This window comes from Amblyraja radiata, chromosome 23, assembly GCF_010909765.2.
Source record: "Amblyraja radiata isolate CabotCenter1 chromosome 23, sAmbRad1.1.pri, whole genome shotgun sequence".
Classification (NCBI taxonomy): domain Eukaryota; kingdom Metazoa; phylum Chordata; class Chondrichthyes; order Rajiformes; family Rajidae; genus Amblyraja; species Amblyraja radiata.
This window is the reverse complement of record NC_045978.1, coordinates 4763329-4784990: the sequence shown is the minus strand read 5'-3', so window position 1 is coordinate 4784990 and position 21662 is coordinate 4763329. Positions and strand designations below refer to the sequence as shown.

General features: G+C 43.5%; 1 protein-coding gene across 3 annotated transcripts in view; it reads left to right on the top strand.

Moving 5' to 3' along the window:
• znf512b (zinc finger protein 512B) overlaps nt 1-17000 on the top strand; it is a 57054-nt gene extending 40054 nt beyond the window's left edge. Inside the window, exons 9-16 of one of the 3 annotated variants that reach the window (XM_033041407.1) lie at nt 162-254; nt 3164-3262; nt 4468-4635; nt 7263-7457; nt 8384-8485; nt 10286-10348; nt 12989-13087; nt 15729-17000. In XM_033041407.1, coding sequence (XP_032897298.1) covers nt 162-254; nt 3164-3262; nt 4468-4635; nt 7263-7457; nt 8384-8485; nt 10286-10348; nt 12989-13087; nt 15729-16025 — 1116 coding nt within the window. In that variant the 3' untranslated portion in view covers nt 16026-17000. Of the gene's footprint in view, nt 1-161; nt 255-3163; nt 3263-4467; nt 4636-7262; nt 7458-8383; nt 8486-10285; nt 10349-12988; nt 13088-15648 lie in introns of all 3 variants that reach the window. The other 2 variants (XM_033041408.1, XM_033041409.1) reach the window with 2 other exon arrangements.
• Nucleotides 17001-21662: the final 4662 nt, after the last annotated feature.

Genomic DNA, 21662 nt, shown 5'->3' with positions numbered 1-21662 from the left:
ACATTATTACGTATTACTACGTTAATAGCTACGTTATTTATTTTATATAGATTTTCTTGCAGAATTAGAGTTAATTCTTTGAGATGATCTGCGACGGTTGTGATACGAGAATACGAGGCAATGTTACTAGTTGGGTAAACACTTTGCTTTATTGCTTGCAGTTGCAGGATGCATTGAAATGCCAACATTGCGGCAAGCAGTTTAAATCTAAAGCTGGTCTGAAGTATCACATGCTGGCAGAACACAACAATAAAGTAAGTTGATGACATCTACTTTGTCTTTATCTTTGTCTTTATGCTAATTAATACAAGGTCCACCACCGGTTTTCCGGCAACTCGTGGTCCGGCACTTCCTTTAATCCAGAAAAAATCATGAAAATGTACTTTATATCCCCCCCCCCCCCAGAACTCCCCCCGCAAATGTGTCCCCTAGACTGGGTGAGGCGGCCGATCTCGACCTCATTGGGACCTCCGCGGCCGATCGGCGGGTGGAATTTGCCACCTGCGGCCGGGGCTCTGGATCTCCGGCCCGGCCTGAGCTGGCAGATCTGTTCCCATAGCCGACCGCCGAGGCCGGACTTTGCGGGACGGTATCTCGGCCAAGGCGGAACGTTCCGGTACCGATGGACTCCTCTCGGAGGCCGTGACCTCTGTTTGGTCCAGCAACATGGACAATCCGGAAAGGCTCTGGAACCAAAGGTGCCGGAAAATCAGTGGTGGACCTGTACACCCGTCCCAAGTTAATTTGGTAAATTTCAGCTCTCTTCGATAAATCTTACCTGCTGGAAGAGGGCAACAAGATATTCGGGCCCTACAAATTGCAACAGACATGGTTCCTTGATGGGACCACACACAGATTATATAAAGTAGCTCCTGGTATTTGAATGAATGAATGAATGAATGAATGAATGAATGAATGAATGAATGAATGAATGAATGGATGGATGGATGGATGAATGAATGAATGAATGACTGAATTAATTAATTAATTAATTAATGAGTGAATGAATGAATGAGTGAATGAATGAATGAATGCATGAATGAATGAATGAATGAATGAATGAGTGAATGAGTGAATGAATGAATGAATGACTGAATGAATGAATGGATTAATTAATGAATGAATTAATGAATGAATTAATGAATGATACTTTAATGTCACTTGTGACAAGTCACAGTGAGATAATTTGTTTTGCATGCCCGGGGTATGTAAAGTGTCACCACATAAAGGGCACGACAAAGTTACAAATGTTTCCTTTTTACACATATTTCAGGAACAACAAGATTCTTCTGTGCAGCAGCCTCACATGTCTGTAAACTGGGTTAACATATGATGAGCGTTTAGAAACATAGAAACATAGAAAATAGGTGCAGGAGTAGGCCATTCGGCCCTTCGAGCCTGCACCGCCATTCAATATGATCATGGCTGATCATCCAACAGTATCCTGTACCTGCCTTCTCTCCATACCCCATAATCCCTTTAGCCACAAGGGCCACATCTAACTCCCTCTTAAATATAGCCAATGAACTGGCCTCAACTACCTTCTGTGGCAGAGAATTCCAGAGATTCACCACTCCCTGTGTGAAAAATGTTTTCCTCATCTCGGTCCTAAAAGATTTCCCCCTTATCCTTAAACTGTGACCCCTTGTTCTGGACTTCCCCAACATCGGGAACAATCTTCCTGCATCTAGCCTGTCCAACCCCTTAAGAATTTTGTAAGTTTCTATAAGATCATAGATACATAGATACATAGAAAATAGGTGCAGGAGTAGGCCATTCGGCCCTTCGAGCCTGCACCGCCATTCAATATGATCATGGCTGATCATCCAACTCAGTATCCCGTACCTGCCTTCTCTCCATACCCCCTGATCCCTTTAGCCACAAGGGCCACATCTAACTCCCTCTTAAATATAGCCAATGAACTGGCCTCAACTACCCTCTGTGGCAGAGAGTTCCAGAGATTCACCACTCTCTGTGTGAAAAAGTTTCTTCTCATCTCGGTCCTAAAGGATTTCCCCCTTATCCTTAAGCTGTGACCCCTTGTCCTGGACTCCCCCAACATCGGGAACAATCTTCCTGCATCTAGCCTGTCCAACCCCATAAGAATTTTGTACGTTTCTATAAGATCCCCTCTCAATCTCCTAAATTCTAGCGAGTATAAGCCAAGTCTATCCAGTCTTTCTTCATATGAAAGTCCTGACATCCCAGGAATCAGTCTGGTGAACCTTCTCTGCACTCCCTCTATGGCTATAATGTCCTTCCTCAGATTTGGAGACCTAAACTGTACGCAATACTCCAGGTGTGGTCTCACCAAGACCCTGTGCAACTGCAGTAGAACCTCCCTGCTCCTACACTCAAATCTTTTTGCTATGAAAGCTAACATACCATTCGCTTTCTTCACTGCCTGCTGCACCTGCATGCCTACTTTCAATGACTGGTGTACCATGACACCCATAGCAGATCCCCCCTCAATCTTCTAAATTCTAGCGAGTACAAACCAAATCTATCCAGTCTTTCTTCATATGAAAGTCCTGACATCCCAGGAATCAGTCTGGTGAATCTTCTCTGTACGCCCTCTATGGCAAGAATGTCTTTCCTCAGATTAGGAGACCAAAACTATACGCAATGGAGACCAAAACTTTAACGGCACTGGGCCTGTACTCGCTGGAGTTTAGAAGGATGAAGGGAACACCTCACTGAAACTTACTGAATAGTGAAAGACTCTCCCACTAGTGGATGTGGAGAGGATGTTTCCACTAGTGGGAGAGTCCAAGACCAAGGGTCATAGCCTTGTTATAAAAGGGCATACCTTTCGAAGGCAAATGAGGAGGAATTTCATTAGAGGGTGGTGAATCTTGGAATTTGTTGCCATAGACGACTGTGGAGACCAAGTCAATGGGTATGTTTAAGGTGGCGATTCACAGGTTCTTGATTAGTACGGGTGCCAGGGATTATGGGGAGAAAGCAGGAGAATGGGGTTGAGAGGGAGAGATAGATCAGCCATGACCTAACAGCCTAGTAGACACGATGCGCCGAATGGCTTACTTCTGCTCCTATGACTTCTATGAACATAAACACAGTACACAATGGATGAAATAATAAAATGGAAACGAGAAATTCTGAAGTTAGATTAAAGCAAGATATTTCATGGCCTATCTTTCAGCCTGTGATGAACACAGAGAAGTTACTGGATGAACAGCAGGAACGTGACAGACTCCGAAGTGTTCTTAAACAAATGGGAAAACTAAAATGCCCCAATGAGGTGAAATTCGTTCTAAATTTTTTTTAAATGGAAGGTTAATGCTGAATTTGCTTCTCAAAATGGATATTTTGGATAGTTATTGGGGTTAATAGTGGGAATAGTTGTTCTTGCTTGTTGGAACCACATGGCAACAATCACAAACCCCTCAATAGCAGAGGCATCGTTTAGACTTCAGAAATACAGCGCGGAAACAGGCCCTTCCACGCACCGAGTCCACTCTGACTGGCGATCACCCCGTAGACTAACACTATCCTACATATGAGGGGCAATTTATAATTTTTAACGAAGCAAAATTAACCTACAAACCTGTGCGTCTTTGGAGTGTGGGAGGAAACCGTAGCACCCGGAGAAAACCCACGCAGGTCACGGGGAGAACGTACAAACTCCATACAGACAGCACCCGCGGTCAGGATTGTATCCTCTGGCACTGTAAGGCAGCAACTCTATTGTTGCACGACTGCACCACCCGGAAATTACATTGATATCATTTATCGTTTTAAGTTATATACAGTGGCTTGCAAAAGTTTTCATACCCCTTGAACTTTTCCACATTTTATCACGTAAAAAAATTTGAAAACCATGTATCATTTTCCTTCCACTTCACAATTATGCACCACTTTGTGTTGGTCTATCACATAAAATCCCAATAAAATACATTTACGTTTGTGGTTGTAACGTGACAAAATGTGGAAAAGTTCAAGGGGTACGAAAACTTTTGCAAGCCACTGTATATTTATTTATCTATTTATTCATTTATTTATTTATTTATCTATTTATTTATTTATTTATTTATTTATCCATTCATTCATTTATTTATTTATTTATTTATTTATTCCGAACAAGTAAAGACATTAAAGACATTAATAGTAACAAAATCGAAATTATCAAACAATTGGACATTACAATCAATATTTACAAAGCAATGAAAAGAACAAAAGCAAAGTTCCAATGTCCAACTCTGTGTCTGTACAAGCTCGAAAAGGAGTGAGAAGAAGAATAACTTATTAAATCTCACCCCTTTTCCCCAACACTTCTACCATATTTAAAAATCAATTAATTAATAATAATAATAATACTACATGTTTCGTAGTTTCTGATTGGAAGCAATTATGAAATAAAAAACTATAACAGAGTAATCTGAAAAAATATTCCGTGGGCCTGTCTCTGGATTTGTGGCACTGTCTTTACATATATTGTCTTCCTAGGGATGCATAACAACATTTACCAGCCTAATGGGCTACCAATATCATCTAAAAAGGTGTGGGAAAGAACCGGAAGATATTGAAAAAGCTGTTTTCATTTGTGAGCATTGTGAGAAAGAATACAAATCAAAGGCTGGTCACGACAATCATGTGAAATGTGAACATACAGAGGTAAGAGTTCTTGTATTTACACTGTGGATAATTGTTCACAGGGATTAGGCAGGCTAGGACTTTATTCCTTGGAGCGCAGAAGGCTAAGGGATGATCTTAATAGAAGCCTAGAAACTCATGAGGGGACTGATGAAGGGTGAACGTACAATGTCGTTTATCCAGGGGCTTGGAATCAAGAACCAGAGGACTTAGATAGACACAAAAATGCTGGGGTAATTCAGCGGAGCAGGCAGCATCTCTGGGGAGAAGGAATGGGTGTTGCATGGATAGGTAAGGTTTAGAGGGACATGGGGCAAATGTGGGCAAACAGGATTAGCTTAGGTGGGGCATCTTGGTTGGCATGGGGGTGGGAGATTGCAACCTTCACGTGGTCCGCCCTGTTTCGATGAATGCAATCAACCTGGCGTGCACAACTTGGAGAAAAAGGACGGGTGACATTTCAGGTCGAAACCCTTCTTCAGACTGAAAATAGAGGGCGGGGGTGGGGGAGTGCAGGAACCAGAAGTAGGAAACGGCCAGAACAAATGAGATATAACTTAACACTTAGCTTTAGTTATATGGGCGAAATGCTATCCAATAAAGGCTCTGGAAAATGTCCTCGGAATGGTGCCAGACATTAATTCCAAGCCCCTGGTTTAACATCTTCACAGAAAATGCAACTCAAAGTGCAGCCCTCCCTTCCAGTTAGGCCTTAGATTAAGTTTCGGGGCGGCACGGTGGCGCAGCGGTAGAGTTGCTGCCTTACAGCGCGTACAGCGCCAGATACTCGGGTTCGATCCCGACTACGGGTGCTGTCTGTACGGAGTATGTACGTTCTCCGCATGACCTGCGTGGGTTTTCTCCGAGATCTTCGGTTTCCTCCTACACTCCAAAGACATACAGGTTTGTAGGTTCACAAAAAAGCTGGAGAAACTCAGCGGGTGCAGCAGCATCTATGGAGCGAATAGCATCTGCAGTTCCTTCTTAAACACAGGTTTGTAGGTTAATTGGCATGGTATAAATGTAAATTGCCCCTAGTGTGTGTAGGATAGTGTTAGTGTGCGGGGATCGCTGGTCACTGCAGACTCGGTGGGCTGAAAGGCCTGTTTCCGTGCTGTATCTCTAAAAAAAAATTAGGACTTGACCTTTACTTGGGAAGAAAGACTACTATTATTAAAGAAAGGATGTTTCCATGGGAATTATCAAGGATATCTTACATTCTGCAAAGTTTATGCAGCAGAAACATTAATCTTACAACACAATCTTAGTAAACATGCTTCTGCCACATTGACTTGGTGTACTATTATTCCCAGGTCAGATATTTGTAGGTACGGGGCCAACTGCAGAAATTAAACACAGAATGCAAACAACATTGGCAGAGTTGATCAGAGTTTTATAATCTTTCTTTCCGACTTTATTTGGCAAAGCACCAGTTCCTCATCAATTACTGTAGCGAATCTATGGAGCGAAGGAAATAGGCAACGTTTCGGGCCGAAACCCAAAGGAAATAGGTAACGTTTCGGGTCGAAACCCTTTGGGTTTCGGGCCGAAACGTTGCCTATTTCCTTCGCACCATAGATGCTGCTGCACCCACTGAGTTTCTCCAGCTTTTTTGTCTACCTTCGATTTTCCAGCATCTGCAGTTCCTTCTTAAACACTGTAGCGAATCCTATTCTCCAAAAATGCCTAAACACACTTGATTGAGGGATTATGATTTATAATAAACCGATCTGTGAATTAACAAGTACAATTTGCAGATTAACTTACAATTTGTCTTGAAGAACCTCCACCTGAAATGTTTCCTATCCATTTTCCCCACAGATGCTGCCTGACCTGCTGAGTTCTTCCAGCACTTTACTTGCATGTTATTGTAATATGCAGTTCGTTCTCATCTCAGAGAAGAATCACATCTATAGGAACTATTTGTTTAAGAAGGAACTGCAGATGCTGGAAAATCGAAGGTAGACAAAAATGCTGGAGAAACTCAGCGGGTGCAGCAGCATCTATGGAGCGAAGGAAATAGGCGACGTTTTGGGCCGAAACCCTTCTTCAGTTTCATTTAGAGATTCAGCAAGGAAACAGGCCCTTCGGCCCACTGAGTCCATGCCGACCAATCATCACCCATTCACACTAGTTCTGTTATCTCACTTTCAAACACACTCCTTACAAACCAAGGGGGCAATTTACAGAGGCCAATAGAGGTAACTGATGTGGTCACATGGAGAACGTGCAAACTCCATCATCCAAGGTCAGGATGGAACCTGGGTCTCGGGCGCGGTGAGACAGCAGCACCACAGCTGCGCCAATGCGCCACTCTATGTGAAGTATGAATCATGTATCAATGAGCTATGTATCAATTAAGTGATCAGAGAGATGTGCAAGCAGGAACTGCAGGTGCTGGTTTAAACCGAAGATAAGACAAAAAGCTGGAGTAACTCCATCTATATCTCTCGTTTCCCTTATCCCTAACCAGTCTGAAGAAGGGTCTCGACCCGAAACGTCACCCATTCCTTCTCTCCAGAGATGCTGCCCGTCCCGCTGAGTTACTCCAGCTTTTGCGTCTACCTTAGTAATAGGGGAGAAATGGATAGTATGTGTTTTTGAAGCGATGACATTGATGATAGCTATTCCAATGAAATACCGTTCAGGTAACTGATGATTCTGATCACAAATCGGTTGATGAAGAGTTGGAGAATTCATTTGAGAAGACTCCGAGTGGGCGTATTCGCCGTAGATCTGCACAAGTGGCTGTCTTCCATCTCCAAGATATTGCCGAGGATGAGCTGTCAAAACTTTGGACTAGAAGAAGAAATAAAGATGACCTAGTCCCGGACATCAAGCGAGTAAGAGCCTATTTATTTCAATTAAGGTGCCATGATAATTGTTAATGCAACTCCAATTAAAAAATGTTCATCAGTTCAGATGTTCTTGGAGCAGAATTAGGCCATTTGGCCCATTGAGTGTACTCCGCCATTCAATCATGGCTGATCTATCTCTCCCTCTCAACCCCATTCTCCTGCCTTCTCCCCATAACTCCTGACACCCGTACTATTCAAGATCCTATCAATCTCCACCTTAAAAATATCCATTAACTTGGCCTCCAGAGTCTTCTGTTGCAATGAATTCCACAGATTCACCGCCCTCTGACTAAAGAAATTCCTCCTCATCTCCTTTCGAAGATGGGAGTTATTTCTCTGTCAAAGTGTTGGGAACATATCTGTAAAAGCTGTTTCCCCTTGGTCCACTATCCCACTAAGCCCCCTGTCCCACGAAGCGAGTCTACTCAGGAGCTCTCCCAAGTTTAAAAAAAAAAACAAACTCGTGGTACTTCATCACGAGTGTTTTTTTACTCTTGGAAATTTTTCACACTGTTGAAAAACTAACACGCAAAGAGTCGTCTGGCTTGGGCGCCATCTTGCCTCGTTCTAAAATAACATGTTGACATTTTTTCGCTGACAATTGTTGCTGTCGTAGGTGTTGTTGTAGGTTATCACCAGGTGTCATAGGTGAATTCCATTAAAACTAGTCCCTGGCAGTCGCCTAAACAGTCGCCCATGTCGGACAGGCCCATAACTCAGCGGGACAGGCAGCCTCTCTGGAGAGAAGGAAAGGATGACGTTTCGAGTCGAGACCCTTCATCCAGCCTGAAGAAGGGTCTCGGCCCGAAACGTCACCCGTTCCTTCTCTCCAGAGACGCTGCCTGCCCTGCTGAGATACTCCAGCATTTGGTGTCTACCTTAGTGAAATCTTCTTTCTTTTTTTGATGCAGCTTAAGTACACCCGTCCTGGATTCCCCACGTTCAACCCCACACAACTGGAAAGTTGGAAAAATGAAGTCAAAGAAAATGGTCAGATCTGCTGCCCAAATAACGTAAGTTAAAGCAGCACTGGTTTTATTTTCGATATTTCCATCACTACATCAGCGGTGTTTTGTGTTATCTTATTTCACTCCTGACTCTCCCGTTCTATCTTTGGTATACCTTCCTTGACCCAATTTCCAGCAAATTAACCACCCAACCTCCGCTCTCAGTTCCCACGCTACTGGGTCCTGTTGACGTTTTTCTCCATCCACTCTTAAAACTGCTGTTATAAACGCTCTCCTTAAAATAATACACAGCATCTCCAGCAGGGTGGCACTGTGGCGCAGCGGTAGAGTTGCTGCCTAAAAGGGCCTGTATACTTTCACAACTTAATTCAAAACCTCTGCCGAGTTTAAAGAACCTAAAAAAAAAATCACGATCGTGGTGATCTGCGAACTCCTACGACCTTCCACGACTATGTTCACAAACTCCTACAAACTCCTATGAGTATGTCTACGTATTCCCACGACTATTTCGATGCCCTCCTTACGGGTAAAAAGTTGCAATTTCTTTCATCCCGACCATTTTATTACTCGTGGACATTTTTTATCGGGCTGGAAAAAACGTCCAGACTTACCTGATGCCACGAGTACCTACGGCCGGCATAACGAGCCGCTACGATATATCTACGACCTCCTACGGACTCCGAGATTGTCGGTTTCCTCCCACACGCCAAAGACGTACAGGTTTGTAGGTCAATTGGCTTGGTAAATGTAAAAATTGTCCTCAGTGGGTGTAGGATGGTGTAAGTGTGCGGGGATCGCTGGTCGGCGCGGACCCGGTGGGACGAAGGGCCTGTTTCCGTGCTGTATCTCTAAACGAAATGAAACCACATCTTATCTACATCTTTTTCTACACAATGTCGTTTTCTAACTTCAAACTCACCCCAATGTTGCTTGTGTCCCTGTGTTTGGAGCAGCCAGCAAAAGGACATCAGATTCAATATGACGATGTCTTTTTGGGAAGGACATTTCCTTCCTTGCCCGATCCCAGTCCACAGCGACATGACTGGTGACTTGCTGAGGTATTCAGTTCACTTCAGGAGCAAATAGGGGCAAGCACACCTGGTGTCAAGGGTCAAGAGTGTCCTATTGTCATATGTCCCAGGTAGAACAATGAAATCCTTACTTGCAGCAGCACAACAGAATATGGAAACATGGTACACTGTAGGTAACCAATATAATAAACGAGGAAAACCAAGTTCAGTGTGTGTATATATACACATACGCGCACATTTTAATATATATATATACTCACTTATATATACACCCACGCATAAAAGCAAACAATAGTATGAATGTTAAGGATGGTTTGCAGTCATGAATTATTTCGTTGCTGCCTTGCTCATCATTGGAACCAGCTTCAGAGCAGACAGCAAGAAAAGTATCTTCCCTCTCTGAGCCTCATTTTTACTGCTCAGTCTGCATCACAATATTATCCACAACTCACCACTGTTGTGTCTGATGAAAATACACACACACACACACACACACACACACACATGTGTGTGTGTGTGTGTGTGTGTGTGTGTGTGTGTGTGTGTGTGTGTGTAGGAATGCAGATGCCGGATTAATCCGAACATTGACATTAAAAGCTGGAGTAATTCAGCGGGGCAAGCAGCGTCTCTGGAGAAAAGGAATAGTTGACGCTTCGGGTTGACACCATTCTTCAGACTGAGAGTCAGAGGAAAGGGAAACGTCACCTATTCCTTTTCCCCAGAGATGCTGCCTGACCGGATGAATTAGAGAGATAGAGACGGTGATGGAGAGACACATAGAACAAATGAACATTTTGCACGTTCTTTGTTTCAGCATTGTGAAGCTATTTACTCAAGTTTTTCTGGACTGAAGGCTCATCTAGCAACATGTACTAAGGTCAGTTGGAAAAAATGTGTGAAGGTGTTTGCTTGGCTCATTATGATCTAGTAGGTGAATTTCTTGGTCTAGCAACAATAACTAAACTTCAGTTTCAGTTCAGTTCCAGTTGAGTTTATTCTCACATGTACCAAGGTACAGTGAAAAGCTTGTGTTGCGTGCTAACCAGTTGACAGAAAGATAATACATGATTACAATCGAGCCATTTACAGTGTATAGATACATGATAAGGGAATAACGTTTAGTGCAAGGTAAAGCCACATTTCCGATCAAGGATAGTCCGCGTGTCTACGAAGAGGTAGGTAGCTATTGTGGTAGGATGGTTCAGTTGCCCAATAACAGCTGGGAGGAAAGTGTCCCTGAACCTGGAAGTGTGCGTTTTCACACTTCTGTACCTTTTGCCTGATAGGAGAGGAGAGGGAGTGGCCAGGGTGTAACTCATCCTTCTTCTTCTTGCGTATGGCGTGCACGGCCTAACGTTGTAGGTCAACTTGTTCTATTTGATCTTATTTGATTGACAATAGACAATAGGTGCAGGAGTGGGCCATTAGCTATATCTAACTCTCTCTTGAAACCATCCAGTGAATTGGCCTCCACTGCCATCTCTGTGGCAGAGAATTCCACAGATTCACAACTCCCTGGGTGAAAAAGTATGTCCTCATCTCAGTTGTAAATGGCCTACCCCTTATTCGTAAACTGTGACCCCTGGTTCTGGACTCCCCCAACATCGGGAACATTTTTCCTGCATCTAGCCTCTCCAATCCCTTAATAATTTTATATGTTTCTATCAGATCCGCTCTCATCCTTCTAAACTCCAGTGAATATAAGCCCAGTCCATCCATTCTTTAGGGTTATTGCCCCTGTCCCACTTTGGAAACCCGAACGGAAACCTCTGGAGACTTTGCGCCCCACCCAAGGTTTCCGTGTGGTTCCCGGAGGTTGCAGGTGGTTGCCGGAGGTTGCAGGTAGTGGAAGCAGGTAGGGAGACTGACAAAAACCCTCCGGGAACCTCTGGGAACCGCACGGAAACCTTGGGTGGTGCACAAAGTCTCCAGAGGGTTCCGTTCAGGTTTCCTAAGTGGGACAGGGGCATTAGAATTGTAAGGTCGTGTAGCATTCTTTTACTTACATTGGAGGGGAGGAAGATGTTAATATGACAGAGATGCAAAGTGCTGAGATCCAGAGATGCATTGGTGCTTCTGTGGAGTCCTCGTGTGTCACTCTCTAGACATCCAGTAGGGGGCATGGAAGCCCAAACAAGTCGGATTGCAGATGTTGGAATCTGGAGCAAAGCAGATGTGAGGACATTATATCACAGCTGCACAAGATGCTGGTGAGGCCACATTTGTGTTCAGTTTCGGTCACCCTTCTGGAGGAAAGATGTTGTTAAGCTGCAAGGTAGACAAAAATGCTGGAGAAACTCAGCGGGTGAGGCAGCATCTATGGAGCGAAGGAATAGGTGACGTTTCGGGTCGAGACCCTTCTTCAGACTGATGTGGGGGTGGGGGGGGGGGGGTGAAGAAGAAAGGAAGAGGTGGGGACAGTAGGCTGTGGGAGAGCTGGGAAGGGGAGGGGAAGGAGGGAGAAAGCAAGAACAACCTGAAATTAATTAATTAGATATTGTTAATCTGGAAAGAGTGCAGAGAAGATTTACGAGGATTTCGGGCCTGAGCTATAGGGAGAGGTTGGGCAGGCTAGGACTGTATTCCTTGGAGCGCAGGAGGATGAGGGATGATCTTATAGACGTGTATACGATCATGAGGGGAATATATAGGGTAGATTTAACGGGGTGCGTAACAGACGCACCCCGTTAAATAATCACACGTGTAGCAAGGAACTGCAGATGCTGGTTTACACGGGGGATAGACACAAAATGCTGGAGTAACTCAGTGGGACAGTCAGCGTCTCTGGGTAGAAGGAATGGGTGACGTTTCGGGACGAGACCCTTCTTCAGATTGACGTTTTTATGGTCAATAGGCAATAGGTGCAGGAGTAGGCCATTCGGCCCCTCGAGCCAGCACCGCCATTCACTGTGATCATGGCTGATCATCCACAATGAATACCCCGTTCCTGCTTTCTCCCCAGATCCATTGACTCCGCTATCTTTAAGAGCTCTGTCTAGCTCTCTCTTGAAAGCATCCAGAGAACCAGCCTCCACTGCCCTCTGAGACAGAGAATTCCATAGATTCACAACTCTCTGTGTGAAAAGGTTTTTCCTCATCTCCGTTCTAAATGACCGACCCCTTATTCTTAAACAGTGGCCTCTGGTTTTGAACTACCCCAACACAGGGAACATCGGGAAGGGTCGAGACCCTGCTTCAGACTGACGTTTCGGGGCGAGACCCTTCTTCAAATAGTAACACTCCGACCTACTGATCAGGTGTGGTTTAGTTTATGTAAACTGACATTTGTGCCTCCCTTATGTGGAATTTCTGCTCCACTCTGTTGAGTGATTAGTACACATACCACACAGTGTGTTTAGTTAGTTTCTGCTGTTTTTTAGCCGTTACTGCACAATCCCTACCGACAATGCAGAGATGCAAGGATGCCTCTTAAATGCAGACCTCGGGGTGAAGTCTTGCGGCATTTCTGCGATTTACAGTTTAAAAAAAAAAAATGTGATAATCTGTTTTGTGGCAGGGCGAGCACCTAGTCGGGAAATACAGATGTTTGATTTGTCAGAAGGAGTTTAGCTCGGAAAGTGGAGTGAAATATCACATCAACAACTCACACTCTGAGGTAAGCTAACATCATTTCATGAACTATCCCATAACAAAAGAATTTAGCAGGAATAGCTTCTCCCTGTATTTATGGACTGATTGTCCATAATTGATATCCTTTTTCATTCGAGGGTGGCACGGTGGTGCAGCAGTAGCGATGTTGCCTTATAGCGCCAGAAACCTGGGTTCGATCCTGACTATGGGTACGGAGTTTGTACATTCTCCCGTGTGACCACGTGGGCTTTCTCTGGGTGCCCAGGTTTCCTTCAAAGACGTACAGGTTTGCAGGTTGATTGGCTTCGGTAAAATTGTAAATTGTCCCTTGTGTGTAGGATAGTGCTAGTGTGTGGGAATCGCTGGTCGGTGCGGACTCGGTGGACCGAGGTGCCTGTTTCCGCGCTGTATCTCTAAAGCCTAAAGTCTAAAGCCATTACATTTAAATCCTTATCACAGGGTTTGCAATTAAGAACTACATTTGTGGCTGAGATTGCAAAACTGCTGGAAATTTGCTGTTAAACCATGACAGATTTTAGATTTCCTTGCTGTACGATCAAACCACCATGATGGTGCAGCGGTAGAGTTGCTGCCTCACAGCGCCGGTGACCCGGGTTCGATCCCGACTACGGGTGCTGCCTGTACGGAGCCTGTACGTTCTCCCCGTGACCTGCGTGGGTTTTCTCCGAGATCTTCGGTTTCCTCCCACACTCCAAAGTTGTACAGGTTTATAGGTCAATTGACTTGGTATAAATGTAAAATTGTCCCGAGTGTGACTAGGATAGTGCTAGTGTGCGGGGATCGCTGGTCGGTGCAGACTCGGCAGGCTGAAGGGCCTGTTTCTGCGCTGTATCTCTAAACTAAACTAAACTTTATTTTTTTTTTAAATTATTTTTATTAGAAGTACGGTAAATTACAATAATACACAACACATATATCTTAATACATTTTTTGTACCGCTTCATTTTTTTTTGAGCTTTAAGAAAAAGATAGAAGTAAGGAAAGTAAAGAAAGTGCGCAAGAGTCGTGAAGTGCAAGAGAGTGTTGGGAAAAGAAAGCCCCTTAGAAAAGAAGTTAGAGAAGGAAGTGAAGTAAGAAAGTAGACCCTAGAAAAGAAAGTAAGGACAATCGCTCTATGCCAGGTCCTGATACCATTTATTTATTTATTTATTTTTAAAATTACTATTGCACCTAAACTAAACTTTAGTGTAAGTTTACCGTACCATCCTAATTTTGTTTAATTCATATTTTCCGACAATTTAAAAATAAACTTCAAGATCTGTTACAGATTAGTGTATGTACAACCCTCAATGATAAATTTAAAAATTAATTTATAATCTAATGTAAACAACACTGACAGTCTATCAGCTAATATGCCATTATTATCAGAGACAGGGACATTAATCCATATTTATTTTCTAATTATGGTGAAATAGTTTCTAACGAGAAAATATTACTTTAATCTTTCCTTAACAATTCAAATTGGTACGGTTTTAGAACTGGGTCGTTATAGTTTGCTCTGCTTATCATTTGCAGAAAAAAGTCTTGTAATAAACTCAATTAAAATGATTTAGTTTATTTGCAAGTATACATTGGAGCATCAGCACATGGGAGCCCAGGATTGACAAGAATCATACATTTACTGTGAGGTGCTGAGTGGAAAATAAATATTGCCCTGATACTGGGGAAATTAGTGTAGGAAGGAACAGCAGATGCTGGTTTAAACCGAAGATAGACCACACAAAAAGCTGGAGTAACTCAGCGGGACAGGCAGCATCTCTGGAGAGAAGGAATGGGTAACATTCCGGGTCGAGACCCTTCTTCAGACTGGTTAGGGATAAGGGAAACAAGAGAAATAGACGATGATGTGGAGAGGTAAAGAATAATGAATAAAAGATAGGCAAAAAAGTACCGATGATAAGGAAACAGGCTGTTTGTTGGGTGGAAATGAGAAGCTGGTGCGACTTGGGTGGGGGAGGGATAGTGAGAGAGGGAATGTCGGGGCTACCTGAAGTGAGAAAAAATCAAGATTCATACCACTGGGCTGAAAGCTGGCCAAGCGAAATATGAGATGCTGTTCCTACAAAGTCAGGGGAAATTAGAGAGAGGATTACTCATGCGGAATATCTCACGATTTATTTTGGCCAGGTTGGCACGCTGGCGCAGCGGTAGAGTCGCTGCCTTAAAACTCCAGAGACGACAGGTGCGGTCTGTGTGGAATTTGCATGTTCTACCTGTGACCGCGTGGGTTTCCTCTGGGTGCTCCGATTTCCTCCCACACGCCAAAGTCGTGCATGTTTGTAGGTTAATTGGCTTCTGTAACATTATCCCTAGTGTGTAGGATAGCACCAGTGTACGGGACGATCGCTGGTCGGCGTGGATTCGGCGGGCCGAAGGGCCCAGTATGCGGGCTGTATCTCGAAACTAAACTAAACTAAATGTTTGTAAAAGCATGAAAATGTCTGCTCTGGGATTTGGGAAAGCAAAATAAAAATACAGGTTTGCACAAATTTGCATTAAGGAAGGTAAACATGTCGCAGAAATGCACACGTTGCACTAATACTTCATGTTTTATCCTGAAAATAGTTGGAGTGACAATTATGCTATGCAGGTTTCCCAAAGGTCCAAACGCAATCGACACTTAAAGGTTCAATATCCTTTGACAGAACTGGTTTAGGGCCTCTGCAGAAATCCAACAGAGGAGCAGAAGAGAACTGAAGGTTGCAAACCCGGAGAGGAAGGAACCCTCGTCAGTCAAGAAGAGGGGTCGCAAGCCCAGGGAGAAAGCATCAGAGCTTTCGAGAAGGGACAAGGAGATTGGGGGAGCACAGACCACGACAGATCACACCACCAGCCAGTGCGCCCCAGGTCTGAAGAGCAATAGCAAAGTGAAACGGAGGAACACCTTACCCAGCAGCAAAAAAGGAAGATGCAAGGAGGAGCACAATGAATGTACACATTAAGGTACAGCTTCACTACTCTGGGGACATGTTCGCCCGGCCTCCAAGTACGATAAATGAAGAATGATAAATTAATATAAGATAGCACTACCTAACAAGTAGTACGATATATTACGTACCTGCATTTGGGCCCAGACAGGATGAGTGTCTTTGCAGAGAAATGCCACTCCTTGCATCTAGGTTAAAAATGAATGGAGAAATAATCCATAAGTCGTTTTAGCACAAAGGGTTATATGGCTATTTAATACTGCTTTGTTACTATATACTGCTCTATGAATTAATAGTTTATCATTTTTTTTAATAAAGTAGGCACTATTACGGGGTAAAAGGTGTTAAATACAAAAAGAAGAGATTTGTTACGCTTTTTAACAATATTAGAAATGTTGGTTTATAGCTAGTATTGGATTGCACATTGATCAAATTGGTTATTTATTTATATCGGTGAAATTCTTTTTATTATTTAAACAGAAAAATTTAATAAATTAAACTGCAATCCAAGTCTATTAGTTTATATTTATAATTATTTATCAATATAAACTAATGTTTTTATATATAACTATAGAACCAAGGCTGTGTATATATTTCCAAAATAACTATTATAAATGATATAATATACATATATATAATAAATGGTGGGACTGAAGGTGGTAGGGGTAATTTTTATAGGCAGGTGCATGATTTTCATATCAATAATCATGGGAAGCTTCCTTAAGGGCAACGTGTATAGTAAAATTATTCCTTGAATATGGTGAATGTGACTTCTTATTTCTAGGTTCAGTACATTGGAATTACTGCAGAATGTCTTATTTCATAGGCTTATTATTTTCGAATGATTTAGCGCCCGGTTTCAGGGTCTAGTAATTGAAGGATGACGTGCAAACCTATCCAAGAATCCATAGAAACATAGAAACATAGAAAATAGGTGCAGGAGTAGGCCATTCGGCCCTTCGAGCCTGCACCGCCATTCAATATGATCATGGCTGATCATCCAAATCAATATCCCATAGCTGCCTTCTCTCCATACCCCCTAATCCCTTTAGCCACAAGGGCCACATCTAACTCCCTCTTAAATATAGCCAATGAACTGGCCTCAACTACCTTCTGTGGCAGAGAATTCCACAGATTCACCACTCTCTGTGTGAAAAATGAATTTCTCATCTCGGTCCTAAAAGACTTCCCCCTTATCCTTAAACTGTGACCCCTTGTTCTGGAGGTCCAAGGTAGGAAGGTAGAGTTGCTGCCTTACAGCACCACAGACCCGGGTTCGATCCTGACCACGGGCGCTGTCAGTACGGAGTTTGTACGTTCTCCCTCGTGACCTGCGTGGGTTTCCTCCGGGTGTTCCGGTTTCCTCCCACACTCCACAAAGAGGTACAGGTTTGCAGGTTAATTGGCTTGGTGTAAATGTAAATTGTCCCTCGTGTGGAGGTTAGTGCTCGTGTGCGGGGATCGCTGGTCGGCGCGGACCCAGTGGGCTGTAGGGCTTGTTTCCGCGCTGTACCTGGAAACTAAACTAAACTTTGATGATGCCTCAGCACCAGCGAAGGCACATTTGTATAAACAGTAGAAACAAGGAACTGCAGATGCTGGTTTATACCAAAGATAGATACAAAGTGCTGGAGTAACAGCGGGTCAGGCAGCACATAAAGGACCGGCGTTGTTTCAGGTCAGGACCCTTCTTCAAATTGAAATCGAAACTTCAAATTGATGAAGGGTCCCGACTCGAAACATCACCCGTCCTTTTTCTCCAGAGGTGCTGCCTGTTACTCCAGCACTTTGTGTCTACCTTAGACACATTTGTGTGTTGAGTTAATGAAGGAAATACACCATCTAATATTTTCTGTAATTAACCTTGGCGCATTGTAAAACAGACAGGCTAACAATGTCTTGCCAGAGATTTTAAATAAACAGGAGAAATCTTGTTCACTGCTGTTCAACTACACTTGCCCTATCTGCACTAATTCCCCTACCACTATCTTCATCCCAGTGTATGCACTGTAGAATAGACACCAACAAATATCTAAGGTAGACAAAAATGCTGGAGAAACTCAGCGGGTGAGGCAGCATCTATGGAGCGAAGGAATAGGTGACGTTTTGGGTCGAGACCCTTCTTCAGACTGATGTGGAGGTGTGGGAGGGGGGGCGGGAAGAAGAAAGGAAGAGGCGGAGACAGTGGGCTGTGGGAGAGCTGGGAAGGGGAGGGGAAGGAGGGAGGAAGCAAGGACTACCTGAAATTAGAGAAGTCAATGTTCATACCGCTGGGGTGTAAACTACCCAAGCAAAATATGAGGTGCTGCTCCTCCAATTTGCGGCGAGGCTCACTCTGGCCCCAGAGGAGTAAGGCATTACACATCTCTTAACCACAAATATCTAAATCAGCTTCAAACAGGAAGAACAGGAATGTGGACAGTTGCAGGTTGGGGGAAAAAAACAAGATTGCACTTTCTTCGGATTAGGTTTTGCTAACACGGTTTGCATCAGTGTCTCTTTAAACAAGAATAAGGCAAAGGAAGAATGAACTCCCTGTTTCAGAGCACAGTGGCAGGACCTTGAAGAAATTAGTTGGGCAGCACAGTAGCACAGCTGGTAGAGATGCTGCTCACAGCGCCAGAGAACCGGGTTCGATCCTGACCTCGGGTACTGTCAGTGTGGAGTTTGCAAGTTCTCTGTGTGACCGCGTGGGTCTCCTTCGGGTGCTCAGGTTTCCACCTGCGGCCTAAATTTGTAGGATATTGGCATTCTGTAAAATGTCCCTAGTGTGTAGGGAGTAAACTCGGTGGCATGGAGCGCCTGGTTCCATGCTGTATCTTTCAAAGTATGTGAAAATCTATTAGATTTGGCATTTATTCAACCTACTTAAGAGAATGACCAGTTACAAAATCTGCAACAGTGTCTGAACTTGATTAGCACGGGTGTCAGGGATTATGGGGAGAAGGCAGGAGAATGGGGTTAGGAGGGAGAGATAGATCAGCATTGATTGAATAGCGGAGTAGACTTTATTTCCTTCGCTCCATAGATGCTGCCTCACCCGCTGAGTTTCTCCAGCATTTTCGTCTACCCTCGATTTTCCAGCATCTGCAGTTCCTTCTTATACAAAATAATGTTTTTCAGCTTCTGATTAAATGGGAGTATTTCCTTAAAATCCATCCTCATTGAAAACTGGCATTAATCTGAACATTGAAAGGCTTCCATAAGTGCAATTTCTTTCACATGAATGTTGGATGGTTAAGCAAGCACTGTGTTGCATTTTGTACTCTTGCCCATTTATACTCTAAATTCTTTATACTTTACATTTTATAGTTTGCCAGTGTGGGTTTGTGATTTCCTTGGATCCCAGATCTTTCTGCTGATCTGCGCTGGTTTATACCTGGTGCAGTTTACTGGGATTGTAGAAACACTTTATATAACAAGACATGCTTGTGGACATAGTTAAAACACTCGACATGGGGGGGAGGCTGATAGGGGAAGGCTGTCTCACGGTGCCAGAGACCCCAGTTCGATCCTAACCTTGGGTACTGTCTATGTGGAGTTTGCATGTTCTCCCTGGGGAGAGGAATGGATTCGAAGATCATGGGATGATTTGGTAGGAGGCAGGACCAGTAGTTGGGATGGTGGTATTGGTGGTGGGATACGGGGATGGACATCAAGCCAGCAATTTGATGGGGATGATGGGGGAAACCAGACAGATCAGACAATCTGGATGCTGATCTTGTGTTCAAGCAGGGGCATAGAAACATAGGTGCAGGAGTAGGCCATTCGGCCCTTCGAGCCAGCGCCGCCATTCAATGTGATCCTGGCTGATCATCCCAAATCAGCACCCCGTTCTTGCTTTCTCCCCAGATCCCTTGATTCCTTTACCCCAAAGAGCTAAATCTAACTCTCTCTTGAAAACATCCAGTGAATTGGCCTCCACTGCCTTCTGCGGCAGAGAATTCCACAGATTCACAACTCTCTGGGTGAAAAGGTTTTTCCTCATCTCAGTCCTCATCTCAGTCCTACCCCTTATTCTTAAACTGTGACCTCAGTTCTGGACTCCCCCAACATCAGGAATATTTTTTCCTGCATCTAGCCTGTCCAATCCTTTAAGAATGTTATATGTTTCTATGAGATCTCCTTTCATCCTTCTAAATTCCAGTGAAATCAAGCCCAGTCGACCCATTCTTTTATCATATGTCAGTCCCGCCATCCTGGGAATTAACTTGGTGAACCCACGCTGCACTCCCTCAATAGCAATAATGTCCTTTCCTCAAATTAGGAGACCAGAATTGGCACGATACTCCAGGTGCGGTCTCACCAGGGCCCTGTACAACTGCAGTAGGACCTCTTTGCTCCTAAACTCAAATCTGGCCGGTGTAATGCTCCAAAAGGAGTTCTGCCCAGGGAATGAAGTCACCATGGTATCCCAGATGAGGAGATCATGTCGGAGATGCAAGGATGACTGAGACCTGGAGGTTTAGCCTGAGACCCGAGTTTAGAAGGATGGGGGGGGGGGGGCTCATTGAAACATACCGAATAGTGAAAGGCTTGGATAGAGTGGATGTGGAGAGGAAGTTTCCACTAGCGGGAGAGTCTAGGACCAGAGGCCATTGCCCCATAATAAAGGGGCGTACCTTTAGAAAGGAGACGAGGAGAAATTTCTTTAGTCAGAGGGTGGTGAATTTGGGGAGCTGTGGAGGCCAAGTCATTGGGTATTTTTAAGGCGGAGATTGACAGATTCTTGATGAGTACAGGTGTCAGGGGTTATGGGGAGAAGGCAGGAGAATGGGGTTGAGAGGCAAAGATGGATCAGCCATGATTAAATGGCGGACTGGACCTGATGGGCCAAATGGCCTAATTCTGCTCCTGGAACTTATGAACCTATGAAGTGGCCAATCTGATTTCTGGACTAATGTAAAATGACCACTATCTTTCTTCAGTCTGATTGACATTTAATTGTGAAACACTGAAAGTGACAGTGAGATGCAATGAGATTTTTAATTAAATGCATTTTGAAAAAGAAGATTTGTATTTTCTGTTGTATTTTGGAAGTCTTTATGTTTTGTGAAATTCTCCTACCTGTGATTCAGTAAATTGAATTGTACATGTTATTATGTGATTGACTCATTTTAGAGAAAAAAAAATGTTTTATGTAAATTAATTGACAGCGGCACCTTCATAAATAAATTTTAACAGCACTTATATATATTTTAAAAAAGTACTTGTCCTGTTTTAGCAAGTCAGTGAAAAGGGTGAATTTAGAAAGAGGTTGTGGCTTTATATACCGTGTGAGGTGGAATATTAATGTGTAAATTAAGTTTTGAGTCGTACAGGTCTCAGTCCAAATGAGTATGTAGCAAATGCACTTTAAGGTACATTTTCTGATCAGAATTATCACTTGATAGAAATGCATACTTCTGCCAAATATGTAGGTTCCCATCTATATTTACTGTAATCTTTAGACATACTGAATAAAATGGCAAGCATTATATTGAATCTTTTGTTTGTAAAGATTTTATCCTGCCTAACTGTGGCCTATTAGACTATAGTGCAAAATAAATATGTCAGTTCCTACCTACTGGTTTCAACTAGTGCACTTTCTGTACATTAGGTTAGAGTACATTAACTCTAAAATAGGATTGAATTAGGATTGGGGAACTAACG